This window comes from Panthera tigris, chromosome A2 (genome assembly GCF_018350195.1).
Source record: "Panthera tigris isolate Pti1 chromosome A2, P.tigris_Pti1_mat1.1, whole genome shotgun sequence".
Lineage (NCBI taxonomy): Eukaryota > Metazoa > Chordata > Mammalia > Carnivora > Felidae > Panthera > Panthera tigris.
This window is the reverse complement of record NC_056661.1, coordinates 69,596,552-69,612,386: the sequence shown is the minus strand read 5'-3', so window position 1 is coordinate 69,612,386 and position 15,835 is coordinate 69,596,552. Positions and strand designations below refer to the sequence as shown.

The window sequence follows — 15,835 nt, the reverse complement described above, 5'->3', positions numbered from 1 at the left end:
ACACTCAACCAACTGAGCCACTCAGGTGCCCATCAGGTGATTTTTTTAAAAAAATTGAGAGTGCAGGAGAAACATAAGGGCCTAGAAGCTAGAGCATCTTCTGTTGGCTTTCCCAGGAAACTTTACCTGAGCCAGCAGTCAGGTGCCTTTTAGAGGCCAGCCAGGGTCACTTATCAGAGTTGGGACACATTGGTAAGACAGCATGCAGTGAGTGAGCGGAATCCCTGCACAGAGACATCTTATGAGTGCCATCAAACAGGGAGTGCCAGATGACAGAAGAGGAGATTCTGACAACAGGTTCTAAAGTGGGGGTACATCCAGAGAACAGCTGGAGATGTGAGTCTGAGGTGCCCCAGCTGAAGTCAAAGGATGCTTGGGTCTGGCTCCTATGCATTCCTTCTCTCAGTAAACATGAAGGGTCTCATACACACCAGGGTCCCATGGAGAGGCACTTAGGGTAGCCAGGCTCCTAAAAGAAGCAGGTGTCTAAATAGGTAATTCTATGTGGAGGGTTTTAAACTGGTGTTCTGGAAACACAGGATGGAGCCTCTGATCCCAGAAAAGTTGGGAAAAGCTGCAAAGCTTCTGACTGGGTGTCAGAGAGGGTGTTCTGTTCAAAGGGACCAGCATGTTGATGGGACAAGGAGGTAAGAAGAACCAACATGGTGAGAGAGTGGCAGGAGAGTCATGTGGGAGGCAGGTGTTTGTGGGGGAAGCATAGGGGATAGGAATATGGAGCTGGACATAGAGGGAAGGAAGGGCTACTCTCCAACCTTGGTCGCACCTCGTTTTTAAGGACTTCTGTCTCCTTACCATAGAACAAAGGTTTTGGAGGAGAATGCTTCCAAAAGTCCTCCCAGTTCTAAAATCTTGAGTAATCTTTGACCAACACAGTCTGAATGAAATCTTCATGGTTTGAAGAACTAGACCAGTAGCACCCTTGAGTAGAGCTGGAAAGTACACTATGAAGGAGTAAAAACCAGCAGGGTTATTGTGTGCGTGAGCCCTGCCGCTGGGGGCTCCCACCCACCTGGGTCTGCATCATGGTTCACCTGATGCCTGGGACGTGCATCCAGGGAGAGAGCTGCTGTGCTGAGTGCTGGGGGGAGGGCAAGAAGGGATTGAAAAAACACATTGAACTGAAGAAACCAGATTACTTTGGATAATGGAAAAGGCATGAACTTCCTCTCTTAATCCCTGTAAAGCTTCCAAAACCCGCTCAGCAATGAAAGGGAACATCTAGAGCACAGTCAAGCTTTAGTGCTTCAAAGAACAGCTTTTCTTACTATACTCCTCTTTTTCCCCTTCCTCTCTTTCCTTGTTTTATAAGCTCATTTTCCTGACCCCTTGTCAGTTTCTCTCTTAAAATAAGTTCTCTCAGACCAATATTTCAATGAGGAATGAATCTGATGATTGATACCTAAGCTGGTAGTCAGTCTCCTACCTTTTGACTTGTTCTGTCCCTGCCTGGTACTTACTTGGTCTCTGTTAGTCTAAGGTGCAATATCAGATGAGGTGCCTCAGTATCATTCATATCTGGCTAGGAGAAGAATAATTCCATGTGATAGTGGAACCAACACTGTGGCCTGTCCCATGGAAGAGACCCCTATCTCAGATTTCTTGTGCATTTTCCAAAACCAGGGAGCCCATCTCTTGGGAGTGAGTGATAGCACTGTTTGAAAGCACTATATATCCTGTACATAAACCCTTACGCACAGTCAGTCTCTCTGTGCTCAGATACTTACAGTTCAGCCCACTGTTGAATGTAAGATCACCACTGAGTCCACCCCAGGGAAATTAGTCTTAAGAGCCGAAACAGTTCCCTTTGTGATTCCGGCATCTCGGTGCCGAGATGCCAGGCCCCTGCACAGTGGGATTCTTTGGTATCCCAAGACAGCAGCCCCCTCGGCCTCTCCCCCGTCTGCGGCCCACAGCCATCCTCTGGGGCCTCTTGCTGACCCAGCTTCCCGCTGGCACACATGTGCTCTTCTTTCCACCCAGAATGTGCCTTCCCTCCCCTTCAACTGGCCTCTTTCTTTCCATCCTTCAGAACTAAGCTCAGATACTGCTTTGAAGGAAAAGAAGTTTTTTGGGTCGCCTCGCTATAACACATACCCTTGTTTAAAACCTCTTGTTGCACTGAATTGTACACGTAAAAATGGTGAACATGGTCACTTTTACATTATGTATATTTAACTGTATACACACATGTGCACTTGCGCGCGCACACACACACATACACACACACACACGCACTTATGACGGCACCTTTGGTTTTCCTTCTTAGCACTTACCAGAGTTGTAAATCAGTGATTTTGTAAATTTGTTGTTTGCCGTCCCCCTCCTCTATCACAATTCAGGTATAGCGGGTGGGAAGGGACTTTACCTTACTTTCTATAATGCGCAACATGGTTCTAGGACCAGAGCAGGTGCTTCAACATTATTGAGTGAATAATGAACTAGAAGACAGGTCCGAGAGCCACAATTTCAGCCCTTTCCCAAATCATTTCCTGACTGACTGATGGACTTACACTTAACATCGTATTCATATTCTTAAAGACTTTATCGCCTCCTTTTTTCTTAAATTTAGTTTTTGTGTGGTCACATGCCTTTGACCACAACGCAGCGGGCTCTCCTGCTCATTCATCTTTCACAAGGCAGTAGGCTGCCCACACAGTGTGGGCATATTGAGTGAGGTTCTGGAAGGTTCCACGAGTCCCATCACAGTTTCCCAGCCGTGTCTGTGCAGGACAGACAACTTGGCCCTTCTCAGAATGACTTCCATGTTTCTAGAAATACAAGGTATAGTGCAAATGTGAGGTGGGAAGAACCATTTATCCATTTCTCAGTCATTTATTGAATGCCAGTGATGTGACAATATCAGAGAATTTTCAGATGAATTAGACAAAGGTCCTGTCCTTAAAGCAGTCAGCTCTACTCTTCATTAGACTTTAAGGTCACATAGGAGGTCAGCCATACTTAGAACATAGAGATTTTATATCTGCGGCTCTTTTATGGAGTATGAGTACTTTCTCTAGTCCTGTAGCTTTTCTATAATTAAGGTGTGCTCTCGGAAGGTCACCATGTAAAATTTCTTTCTGAATATTCACGTAATAATGGAGAGAAAATGGCTAGAAAGGATAAATGTTCTTATCCGTGTTGCTTTCCCAGTGAAGAATGGAAAATGGGGGACATGGGCAGCGAGGCAAAAGCTGGGTCAGCCATGGCATTCAAGCAAGGTTGAGAAAGCATCTCCTGTTTTGACTAAAATTGAATTGAGGTCAGAGCCATGGACAGGAAAGAGATGGCACCAACCCTTGGAAGGCAGCTAAGCATTTGGAGCTATTGGGGACAGAAAGCTCACTGAGAGACCTTCTCAGTGTGAGTGGGCTGCATTCAGGGGCATCCCAGAAGTCTGCAGGCCAGTGGTCTCCCTGGTGTCACCCACCCAAGAAGGTCCTGGGGGAAAAGTCAGAGGAAGGCCAGCCTGAGGAGCCGGGCAGGGAGCCCCGCCTTCTGACCCTAGCACGTGGGAGTCAGTGCCCACGGATCTCTGAGTCCATGGGCCCAGGCCAGCCACTGTGTGCCCTGAGCCCCACTATTGTGCCCTGAGCCCCACCTCGCTGCTGCACCCTGAGCCCCGGCTCCCCGCTGTGGCCTGAACCCCGGCTCCCTGCTGCGCCCTGAGCCCCGGCTCCCCGCTGCGCCCTGGACCCCAGCTCCCCGCTGCACCCTGAGCCCCACCGCTGCGCCCTGAGCCCCGCCGCTGCACCTGAACCCCAGCTCCCCGCTGCACCCTGAGCCCCACTGCTGTGCCCTGAACCCCAGCTCCCTGCTGCGCCCTGAGCCCCGCTGCTAAGCCCTGAACCCCAGCTCTGCGGCTGCGCCCTGAGCCCCGGCTCACCGCTGTGCTCTCGCTCAGGTTCCTTTTGATGATGGGCGTGCTCTTCTGCTGCGGAGCTGGCTTCTTCATCCGGAGGCGCATGTATCCCCCACCGCTGATCGAGGAGCCCGCCTTCAACGTGTCCTACACCAGGCAGCCCCCCAACGCCACTCCAGGTCAGCCCACCCCTCGTCCTTGTCTCTGCTCTGTGCACTTTATGTGTCCTCTGCAAGCATTTGTGAAAGTCACTGCTATGGAATATGCTAGAAGAGAAAATTCAGGCCGTGTTTATTCATTTAGTTCTGATGATCACCCTCACTGTGCATTGTGTCAATATAAAGTGCAGCGTCTATTGGGCTATATGTCTGTTACCTCATATTCTTACCTAATTAGTGGCGCACCTTTTATGCATGTTTTTGCAGTTCCTATAACCATATGGTTTGCTCTCTGTCATCACCCTTAAAAATTATTTCGTGTATACGTTTCTATACAAGCAGTAGGGTCCCTGCCATCATAATGCATCGGGACTAAATATTAATTATGCTACTAAATGGTGATTTGCTTATTCTGTCATTGCTGACCATTTGTTTTCTCTTGGTTTGCTTTTTATTCATTCATTCAACAAGTATTTATTATGCATTCACTTGTATTCTGAGTACTTATAAATAGAGCACATTTTTGCACAAGTTACATTTGGCCTAATTAGGGAACATTACCCAAAGTGATGCCACAGACTCAAAAAAAATTAGTGGTTTCTTAATTCTTACAAAACTGCTTTCCCTATCTAAAATTCTCAGGTACTATGGAGCGTGATTTCAGGCCTCCCTTGGGACACAGGCTGGTTCCCTATTGTTCACATTATATGTGAGATGTTTTCCTTCCCTTTGAGGGCACCTTCTGAGAAGGAAGGGATAGCAGGGTGTCTGGGCATTGCTCAGTAGAGCTCCTGTCTTTCGGCCACTATGTGCTGAGGTGAGGCGACGGGCGTCCTTCCTGTGTTTGCTGCCTTGCTGGACACAGTCTCCACCTAGGCAGTGGAAGGCGGGGGCTCTCTCTTTTCATTGCACACGCCAGGTAGGCACAATTCTAGGAGCAGTTCTTGCCTTGGTTTTTATGAAGTTTCAGTCATGCAGGATGAATATGTCCTAGAGATGTACTCTACAGTGTAGAGCTTATGGTTAACAGCACTGTATTGTCCACTTCAAACTTTATGAAGATGGTAGCTCTTACATTAAGGGTTCTTAGCACCATAATAACAGTAATAAATTTGGAGGTGATGAATAGATTTATGGCATATATAGTGGTGCCGACTTCACAGTGTGTATTTATCTCCAAACTCACCAAGTTGTATCCATTAAATAGGTCCAGCTTTCTGTATATCAATCATAAATTTAAAAAAAAAAAGCATTGGGGGGATTGAGTGTAAGTTTTCTCACTCCTGTTCTCCTGAGGACATGCTGTTCTCAAGATGCAAGGGGAGTGGAGACATTTATTTTTTAGGTCTTTTACAGTTTTCTTCCACCAGATACTCCCCAGGTTTTTTTTTTAATGTTTATTTATTATTTTTGAAAGAGAGACAGAGTGAGAGCAGGGAGGGGCAGAAAGAGGGAGACACAGAATCTGAAGCAGGCTCTAGGCTCTGAGCTGTCAGCACTGAGCCTGATATGGGGCTTGAACTCACAAACGGCGAGATCATGACCTGAGCCGAAGTCAGACACTTAACCGACTGAGCCAGCCGCCCCTCCCCAGTTTTTTTTTTTTTTTAAAGGAATCACCTTTATTATTTTTTTAACGTTACTAAAAGATCTGAATATGTATTTTCCGTAACAGTTCAGAGGCTGTTCTGCGTTAAAAGCTTTCAACCAGGGTTAATACCACTTTTCACGTGTAAGTGGATTTTTATTCTTTCATATTCCAGCATCAGGTGAAGTGCAAATTTTCAGTTAAAGTTGGGGGGGGGGGGTGCAAAATCAGATTTCATCTGGATTAGCCTGAGCCCATCTCCCCCCCCCCCCCAAGAAAGAAACAGATCAGAGAAATTGGGTCAAAGGCTTCTAAATTTCTTTTTTTTCTGTCGTCACTTCCTGCTTTTCTCTCCCGGGTGCTTTGCCAAGTGCATTAACAGCATTGACTGTGCTGAATTTTAATCCCTTCTGTATACTTTGGGCCCCCCAGTGAGCCCATGCTTCAGTATGATTCACATCTCAGGCACCAGGCAGTCTCATGTCTGCCAGCTGAGGGAACTGGTCAGCCTGCGGTCGGGATTCAATTTTAGTATATGTGCTGCCGAAGCGAGCACGTGCGGTCGGGATTCAGAGTGGCCACGCTTGGAGCCCGGAGCCCCAGCCTGCCGGAACTGCTCACTCAGTCCATACATACTGCATAGCTGCTGAGGTACAGCAGGTGCATGGGACACTGCAGTGCGGCCTGGGTTCCAGCCCTCACCCACTTGTGTGTTGCACAGTTTGCACAACTGTGTGTGAAAGCCTGTGCAGTTGCACAAATGGTCACCAACCATGGTGAGAGCTATGGAGGAAAACCTCAGGATGCAGGGAAGCCATGTGTGTGAGAGACTCAGTCTGGTATATGGGTGGATGGGACTGAAGAGTATGAATGAATGTTTAAGTGGCAGTGAGTCGGGAAGGAGTGAGTGGGGAAGGGACCAAGAAGAGAGGCCCTGTGGTCTTCCTTTCCTGCCAGCCTTTACTATGTCCGCCAAGTCTCTGGAGCTGCAGAGCTCCAAACAGCTGCTGTCCATCCTGTGGCCACAGCACCAACTGCAGGACACTAGAAGATGGCATAAATGTAGGGCAGGAGAGTCCCAAGTAAAAAATATCAAGTCCCTTTGTAGACAGTGGAGAAAGACCAGAATTGCCAGTGAGCAGCTGTTCAGGGCAAAGCCCAGCCTCTCAAACATCTCGGGCACTGTGGTTTGACCCCATTCTACCTTGTAGTTGGAGGCATTTGGAGAAATGGGAGGCATTCATTTTCTTCCAAGGCCTGCCATGATGTAGTTACCATTGGAGCTGATGAAAGGGCCCATTCACCACCTGCTGGGAGACATTGATTTGGGTGCCCCCACCCCTCTAGAGTGAGTCGTCACCCTCTTTCTTCCATTTGTACATTTCATGCAGACCCATAGCAGTATGAAATAGCCAATCCCCAGATATACCTATCAGAGTATCTTAAGAAAATAAGACTTGCTTTGTGCCATAGGAGTGTGTGGTTTCCATAATTTCACTACCAAATCAGGGTCTGTGTCCTCTGTCACAGCACTAAGCTTGGAAGCAATGTAAGCGCTTTGATATGATTGTTTAGAACTAGTCATAAAAAAATAGGGCCTGTTGGGTTTTCAGTGATTCCAGTGTAGATACCCCCTTCATCCTGTCAGTGGGATTCACGCCGTCTGCAGATGTTTGTTGAGATCCTGTAATGCTCAGGGCACCATGCCCTTGGGAGATATGCAGGGTAAGAAGGCCATGCAGGGCGTGGCAGTCTAGGAAGAGAAACTCCGTGCACTGACATCATATGATAGGTTCACAGGATAAATATTATGCAGAATAGACCACTCAGGAATATGGTATCTTTGCGAGACACAAGCCAGTATTTGTGGACTTGCTGGGGTGGCTCCCTTTCTCCTCTGTTGATCTGGGTGGGGGGGAGTGGATTTGGTGAGCTTTGCTTATGCATGAAGAAGAAAAGGCAGAAGGTTTTAGAGAACCCTACTAGCTCACTGGAGAACGGGGAAAGTGGCAGCTCACATCCTGGAACCAGCTCCCCAGGCCAGCGTGGCTGAGTGGAGGAAAGCAGATCTACACCATTGCAGACCTGCTCCTACCTGGGACAAGGGGAGGACTGTGACCTCATCATTGTGGTTCTAGGGGGCTGATGCAGGTTGGAGCAAGACCCAGGGGAAGATACTGACAAACGAGGTGTGTAACTGAAGTTCAGAAGTAGGGCTCCAAGTCTGCCCAGGAACCAGAAGAAACCAAGGCTGAAGCTTAGGGCCTACCATTAGCTCATTTGTGCCTTGAGCTAGGTGAGGGATGTGCAGAGAAGCTGTGGTCTGGGAAACAAAAAGAGGCACCTGGACAGGGGCTTAGGAGGTCTAAGGTCTGTGAGATCAGAGTGGGCCACGTCCCTTCTGAGCCTCAGCACTTTATCTGCAAATTGGAATCATATAAAAAGAGGTTAGAGTGGAAGAGAGCCAAAGCATAAGAGACTCTTAAAAACTGAGAACAAACTGAGGGTTGATGGGGGGTGGGAGGGAGGGGAGGGTGGGTGATGGGGATTGAGGAGGGCACCTTTTGGGATGAGCACTGGGTGTTGTATGGAAACCAATTTGACAATAAACTTCATATATTGGAAAAAAAAAAAAAAAGAAAAGCACTCCTCATTTTAGTTTTTCTATATAGAGGCAGCCAAAATGTCACTGAAGAAAGCCAGAGCTTCCTAAATGCTGTCTCCCCCCTGGCTCCAATCTTTCCACATCAGGCTACTGACAGGGCCCATTGGACATGTCCTCCTGGGTAGGGAGGAAAGATAGACTTCACTCATTCATTCAGACATTAGCTAACTTGGCAGCAGCCGCTGTGTTCACACAGGAGGAGGGGTGTGATGAAGACGTCCACACTGCTGCCCTTTCACAGCTTGTGGCACGAGGGGTGGGATGGGGAAGAGGGTCAGATGTACAGGCTTCCATTAATAAGGTAAGTAAGTTCATGGTGGCTATAGTTAACAATACTTTACTGCATATTTGGAAGCTGCTAAGAGGGTAGATCTTAAAAGTTCTCATCACAAAGGAAAAAATATATATGTAACCACGCAAAGTGATGGATGTTAGATAACTTTGTGGTGATTCTTTTACAATGCATACGTATATATCAAATCATGATGTTTATATCTTCAACTTACACAATGCTTTGTGTCAGTTATACCTCAGTACAACTGGAAGAAAAAAGGAACTTTGAGAACAATCAGAAAAAAAAACATAAAAGCCGTGGTAAAGCAGAGTTGTGGGTCTGAAGGAGAGCAGGCAGGGCCTGGATTTCAGGAAGGTCTGAGTGGTGGCCTGAACTGAACATGGTGCCCACAGGATGAATGTGGGGACGGGGGAGGAATGGGGGCTGCCAAGAAAATGATGTCTCTTCTTTATGGGATATTATGTGGTCACCAAAGTTAATGGTCAAAATCAAGGCCATGTAACTAGCCAGACAACTGTAAAGCCATGTTCAGGGAAGAGGGCAGTGTTATTTTGACGTGTTATTTTGAGTAGTTGATTCTGACTGTGTAATCGCACAAACGCATAGAGAGGGATCAAAGAGAACAGTCAGTAATGACATCGGGGGTGTTAATGCGATCTGAGTTTTCTTGAAAGATGGTTTGCTTTAATACTGGTTAAGTGACTAATACTGATTTAAAAAGATAGAAGATGCAGCATTCCATCCAGTATTCCACTGAGAGATACATTTTTCTTCCTTTCCAGCAGTGCATTTATGGTGAATTTGTTGATGGTTTCCTGACTGTTCTAATGTCTTAATCTTGTACCAAATCTATGTCTCAATCTTGTACCAAATCTGTCAACCTGCAGTGACTCTAGTGGTCTGACTGAATGACTCCAACTGCAGGAAAATGGAAATAGTGGGGAGTGTGTTTTGACAGTTTAATAACCTTCCAAACCAGGGCTGAGACACAAACAGAGCTGCTTCAGTTCTGGGGCAGCCTGTTTTAGAGCCGAATAAGCATAAGTGTTCAATGTGACGGTGCTTCAGGTATGTGGAGACGGTGATGAGACAGCCCTGCAGTCACCTGTCGCCATCTCTGACCTCTGCAGCTCTAAGGTGTTCATGGTTTATTTTCCAAAGAAACAGTGGGTGAAGAGACCCAGGTGGGTCGGGGGTGGGAGGGACCCTGTGCTTCCCCGGGACTCTCAGCTATTCCCCTCCACTGTGTTGCTCTCGGGCACCCCCTTCAGGATGAAATTAGTTTAGAATTTATGTTTTTGGTGAAAGAAAGTAACTGGAAATCTTTAAGTTATTTGTTTTAAAAGTCACAAATGCCTGTGTACTGATACTGATATACTTTTCACAGGTACCAGGGTTCTCCTTACCAGTTCATCCCAATGGCAGAAGGTGACTAGGTGACCAGATAATTAGGGTTGGTGAAGAGGGGTGGTTTGAGATCGGTTTCATCTAGTGAAGCCCAAGAATTATTGCCTCACAGCATGGAGTTCCTCCTTGATACTTTTTTCCCAGAAAGTTCCATGTGTTTGTCTGATTTTCTGCCTGTGTGTCTCACTCTTTCTGCCATTGTTACTCTGATAATTCTTTCGAACTCTGATGCCACCTTTTTTTTTTCTATGACAACTTAATTGCTATTTCTTACCATTTGCATTACTCAGTTCATATAAAGTAGATACATCTAGAGTGTTCTCCCATATAAAAATGGGAGTTTAATTTTTTTCCCGCCATTTGAAAATGTGAGGTTTTTGTTCCCTCCATAAAAGCATTTACTATCTTTAGCTACTAGAGATAGATAACACACTTCACACAGAGTGCAATTCAAAAGGAAAGGCCTTTTTTATAGCCTGTCCTGTTGGTAGGCAGCTCATGTTGTTACTTTAATAATGACAGCATTCCCATCTATAATCTTTGATCACCGGGGACAGAAACTTCTAGCACAGTTAAGTCTCCTGCTTCTTATTCTGCACTCTGCCAATGACAGAGAGAAGACAGAGTCTGAGCACCCAGTCCAGGTTTGTAAAAACTGCTCCTACCTCCAGGAGGACGACACAAATCTGAAGTGTGTTCCTTACATGGTTCCAGCATGCAGAGCTGGTCAGACAGACTGTCCCCACCCCCTTTGCTTGCAGTTAATGTCCTTAGCTTACCTTTCAAGTCTGCTTCTTCACCTGTCCAGGCCACTTCCCCGGTCTGTCATCGTGAACTTTTCTCCCTAAATTCTTTGAAATGACTTTAGTCATTTCAGAGTTGAAGTAAGGACACACTTGGGTCAAACTAGACAGAGGGCAGAGAGGTGGCAGAGAGGTCCCCAAATGACGGTGTGTACCCACACAGTTTCCTTCTGTCACCTGCCAAATGTGTTTTTAGCACAGGTGCTGTGTGTTAAGTGCTGTGCTTAGCCTCAGTGCCATACAGTGGATATTAAACAGATGACCCCTGCCTCTGGGCTCCTGAAGGACAGCGAGATGGTGTGATGGCAGCAGGAACTCCTGACCTCTGCTCTAGTAGAAAAACGTGGAAGCTATAGATCCCACAGTTAAAAATGATGAAGTTTGAAATTCTTTCTCTCTTATTTTACACATTTGGGTCGTCTGTGGAACTCCAGCCAAAATCCAACGTGCATTTTCCATTTGACCTGCCTTTTACCTTTTCAGTTGACCTTTTATAAACTTTTAGTGTCCTCTAATACATTTTCTATTTTTTTTTTTTTAGACTTTTAATGTCTCAGGGAGGTACTTTCAGATGATACGAGATATGGTTTTGCTGTCTGCTGTTTGTTGTATATCGGTATTTTAACCCTTACATCTCTGTGGAGGAAAAGGTGTCTGGTGGGAAGGTAGGCTGGCTACTCATTTGAGACCCTTGAAGGTAATCGTTATTCCTGAAAACAAAATGAGCTTAGCACTGGGTTTGTGGCCGACAGGGATGTTTTATTAGTTCCAAAAAAGGAGGAGAGAAAATCCTATCAAGTGACTGACGGGATCCTACTAGTCATTGGGTTCGAGCCCACCTTCCAGCTGATGAGCCAGTTCTCTGTGCTCTGTTCCCCACCCCGAAACTGGCCTCCCATTTGTCACCAGACGTTGCAGTGAAAGAAAGTCAGCTCCAGTGTTACTTTTGCCGTCCGTGGGTGACTCTGCCCAGCATTTTAGTTTGTGAGGCTTCTCCAAACCGGGGGAGCACATGATAAGGTGGGAAGAGGAAATAGCATGTCTGTCCCAGGTTCGGTTGATAACGACTGACAGAGGGGTAGACAGCAGGGACAAAAGGAACACCACTATTGAGTTTGACGGTTTATTATACATGTCTGTAGTGTTTACTCTTGGGGTTAAGAGTAACATGTCCGCATTCTAAATCCGCATCAAAGATGGTAATAAACTTTTTTCAAAGACAAGAGAAACATGGAGGAGTTATAAAAGCAAACTATGATGGCAGTAGAAGACTACCTACAATATATATTACAGTGACTCTAAATGTGTTAAAGTATCATCAGGTTGTGTTAGAAACCCAACTTCTTACTGCTTTAAAGAGAGACGAAGAACGTAACAGAAAAGGAATAGGAATTCCTTAGGGGGTGTTTAGCAGAGAAGTAGAATGATCAAAGGTGATTTGACAGCAGCGGTGGCCTGGGCGAGGGTGGTGGCAACAGAGCGGCGTGGGGTCCTTCTGGGCTTAGAGCTCACAGGACCTACGGAAGAGTTCAGGTGAAGGGAGGGACCTAATCTCTTTATGACTCCGATTTCTCTTCTGAGACGGAGAATAATAATATGTTATGAAGGTCAACAGGTACTTCTAAAGTGTCTAGTTCTTGCTACTCAAAGCTGGGGCTGGTGGCATAAGTGCCTCCCTAGGAGCTTGTTAGGAGTGCGGACTCTCTTGTGGTCCCCCAGACGACCTGCTGCGTCAGCATCTGCATTTTAACAAGATCCCCAGTGAGTAGAATAGGACCGCACAGGGGAGTACTAGGTGTTGGATAAGGAACAAAATGCGGGGGCCAGTGATGGCAATAAGTAATCTCATAGAAGCTAAACGTCAAAACCTGTGGAGGAACCATTGAGATCCACAGGACCGGAGTAGAATTTAGTCCATGTGTCTGCTGGGCTGATGTGACGGCCATTGTTCTTTTTCTGCCTTGTGTTCTAGGATTTGCTCTGTGGAATACCACTTACCACTGAATTCTTAGCAGTTACTTTGGCTTCTGTTTCAAAACATTGTCAGAAGTGAGCAAAACTACTTTCTTCCCTCAACTTCTGACTTATACAACCAGGAAAGAAAAAGTCAAGACTTTTGGTGGAAGGGTTTTTTTTTTTTTCCTACTTAACCTTGCTCACAAAGCTTGGTGACACATTGGGCCCCCAGCGTTCACGTGTGTCTCAGCTGTGTTTCAACTGCATCATCTCTATAAAACTCTGACGGGTCAGGATGAAATTATTAGGTACCTAATACAGATATTCCTTTTAACTCCTTCCCCCTCCTCCCAAAGAAGCAGTAGATTAAGCCCCCCCCCCCCCCCGTTTTCCTTGTGATGGGTAATACATCCAAGTCATTTCTTCTCCTGGTTCCCTTCTTTCAGCTTACCGATATTTTTTACCAGTTATTTATCTTTGAAGACATAATCCATGATTTTCTGAATATATACACATATATAAAGGAAGCCTTTTTCACACTATTAAGATAGTCGTGTATTGTGAAGACATAACTTGAGTTATGTGTATTGAATAACTTCAAGTGTGTGAGACAAACACTTAGAAATGAGAGGAAAGAATGTGGAGTGCCCTTGCATTACTATTGACTTGATCGAAGTATAAAAGTTAACGGAGCTCTTAAAAGAATTTATTGAATTGTACACCACAAAGAAAATCAGGGTAGGTTTACAAAAGCAGAAATCACATACCTCAGGGTCTGGGCTAGGATGCTCTCGGGTTCATTTCTGTCTTCATGCCTCTCTATCAGATCTTGGGAATGTGACTCAGTTTCCCTAAGCTTCAAGCTGCTGACTGTGAGGCTGAGATCGTAAGAGACCTTCTTAGGGTGATTGTGTATGAGTTGATCCGTAGACTCTGCTTAGCTCCAGGCCTGAGGCAACGCTCCCTAAGTGGCAGTAATTGCTTCTCCTACTGTTTCTAAACCTTGTAGTTTTAAGAAATCTATAAATGAGCCAATAAGTCATCTGCTCCCACTTGGGAATAAAAGAATACCCCCTACGTCATTAGCTGAGCAAATGAAGGAGAGAAGTGAGGGAGGACCCCGAGGGCCTGGTCTTCACCCCACCACATCCCAAGCCTCCCCGCCCAATCTTCCCAACTCAGCAAAGGGCTAGTCTGTTCTGCCAGTTGCTCAGGCTAAAAGCCATCATGACAGTTTCTCCTGTCTGCCCCTCTCCTGCTGCCTCCTTTTATCCAGATTACCATAGGAACCTCCTCACTAGCCTTCTTGCTTCCCCCTTCCCCAGCTTTGGTCTGTTTCCAACAAAGCAAACGGTCAAAGAGAGGTCCCGGCTTCTACTCACAACTCTCCAGAGGCCACCCCCCCTCCCCTGTTCACAGTCAGAGGCCCTTACGGCAGCCAGTGAGGCTCCTCTCCGTCTCTTACGTCTCCCCCTCCTGCTACTCTTCTGTTCCCACATACCTCTCCTGCTCCTGTCCTCCCGGCTCATTCCACTCCCACCACACACTGGCCTTTGCTTTACCTCAAACCTACCGGGCTGTGATGTTGGTGTCTTTTGCACTGTGATTTCTTCTGCCTAAAAGACTCTGTGTCCATCTAAACCCACCCTGCCATGTATACATGGTGTGCTTCCCATCACCCTCCCCCACTGCACTCATGGTACGCTCCTTCATAACCCTCACCCCAGGTTCACATGGTGTGCTCCCCCATCCTCCTCCTTTTAGGTACACATGGCTGCTCCCCAATCACCTGCTCCCCCAGCACGTACCTGTGGTGTACTCCTCATCACCTACTGCCCCCCAGCTACACATGGCTGCTCCCTCATCACCCTCCCCCACCATTTACACATCGTATACTCCCCCACATACATCTCCTCCATCACCCTCACCCCAGGTGCAAGTGGACCCGTGTGGCTCCACTTAGGTACAGATTTTTTTTCGATACATAAAGTACAGTACTGTAAACGTATTTTCTCTTCCTTGTGACATTCTTCTAACCTTTTCTCCAGCTTACTTTATTGTAAGAATGCAGTATACAATACATATAACATACAAAATATGTGTTAATTGACGGGCTTTGTTGTCATTGAGGCTTCTAGTCAACAGTAGGCTATTACTAGTTAAGTTCCGAGGGAGTCAAAAGTTATGCACAGATTTTAACTGCACAGGCAGTCGGTGCTCATCACCTTGGTGTTGTTCGCGGGTCAACTGTATTTTGGAATTTTTAAGTCTCTTGAAGGCTTGTCACTTACAGGGAAGAGTTGGAGGGTAAATTACAGTTCACCTGGTCAGTTTCAGTCTCAGCTCAGTGGCAGCTACCGGTCCTCAACTCAGGCCCCTTGAAAGGCCGCTGGGCACATATTCCTTGGGGAGCTTGCACATAGCAAGCAGGAGCAGGGTGGGCAAAGGGACCCTGTCCTCCAAATATAGGTACTGTGCACTCTGATGGTGTTTGCTGCTACTGACTAAAGAGGCAGGCAGCCCCTGTCACACCTCCCCACGCTGTTGCAAGTGTCTCCCTGCTCTGGCTGAGGTGGCCTCCAGGGCACTTATGTGGCCAGTGCCTTCTCCCCATCCCTTCCTTTTTCACTTTTTCCCCTTTAAGATCTAGACAGTAAAGACCAGGATGTTCCAAACCAACTGCATACACCAGAAAAGTTAGAAAGAGAGCGTGCATCCCAGGGAAAAGCTCAGAAATGACCTGAGAAGTCCATAAGTTTATGCTTCAGGCTTATTCTCAGCACAGAGACAGGCTACAACAATTAACTTTATAAAATAAAAATAAAAATATTAGCAAAACAACAGTAAACTGTCGGGAAGGAGAGGAGGATGTTATTTCCATAGTTACCACATTATTAGATTCAAATGTCTGATGTTCAACAACAACAAAAATCACAAATCATACAAAGAAACAGGAAAGTATGGTCCATTCAAGGCAAAAATTAAATAAAGAGACTGTTCCTGAAAAATACCTAATGGTACATCTGCTAGACAAGTCTTTAAAATACGTGTCTTAAAGGTGCTCAACAAAAACAAATAGCTCA

The 15,835-nt window shown here is 46.2% G+C and overlaps 1 protein-coding gene across 1 annotated transcript in view; it reads left to right on the top strand.

Moving 5' to 3' along the window:
* The window catches only part of VOPP1 (VOPP1 WW domain binding protein), a 110,415-nt gene that overhangs the window by 80,122 nt on the left and 14,458 nt on the right, over nucleotides 1-15,835 (top strand). Inside the window, exon 4 of the mRNA XM_007094800.2 lies at nucleotides 3,923-4,059. Within this exon, the coding sequence (XP_007094862.2) occupies nucleotides 3,923-4,059 (137 nt within the window). The remainder of the gene's footprint in view (nucleotides 1-3,922; nucleotides 4,060-15,835) is intronic.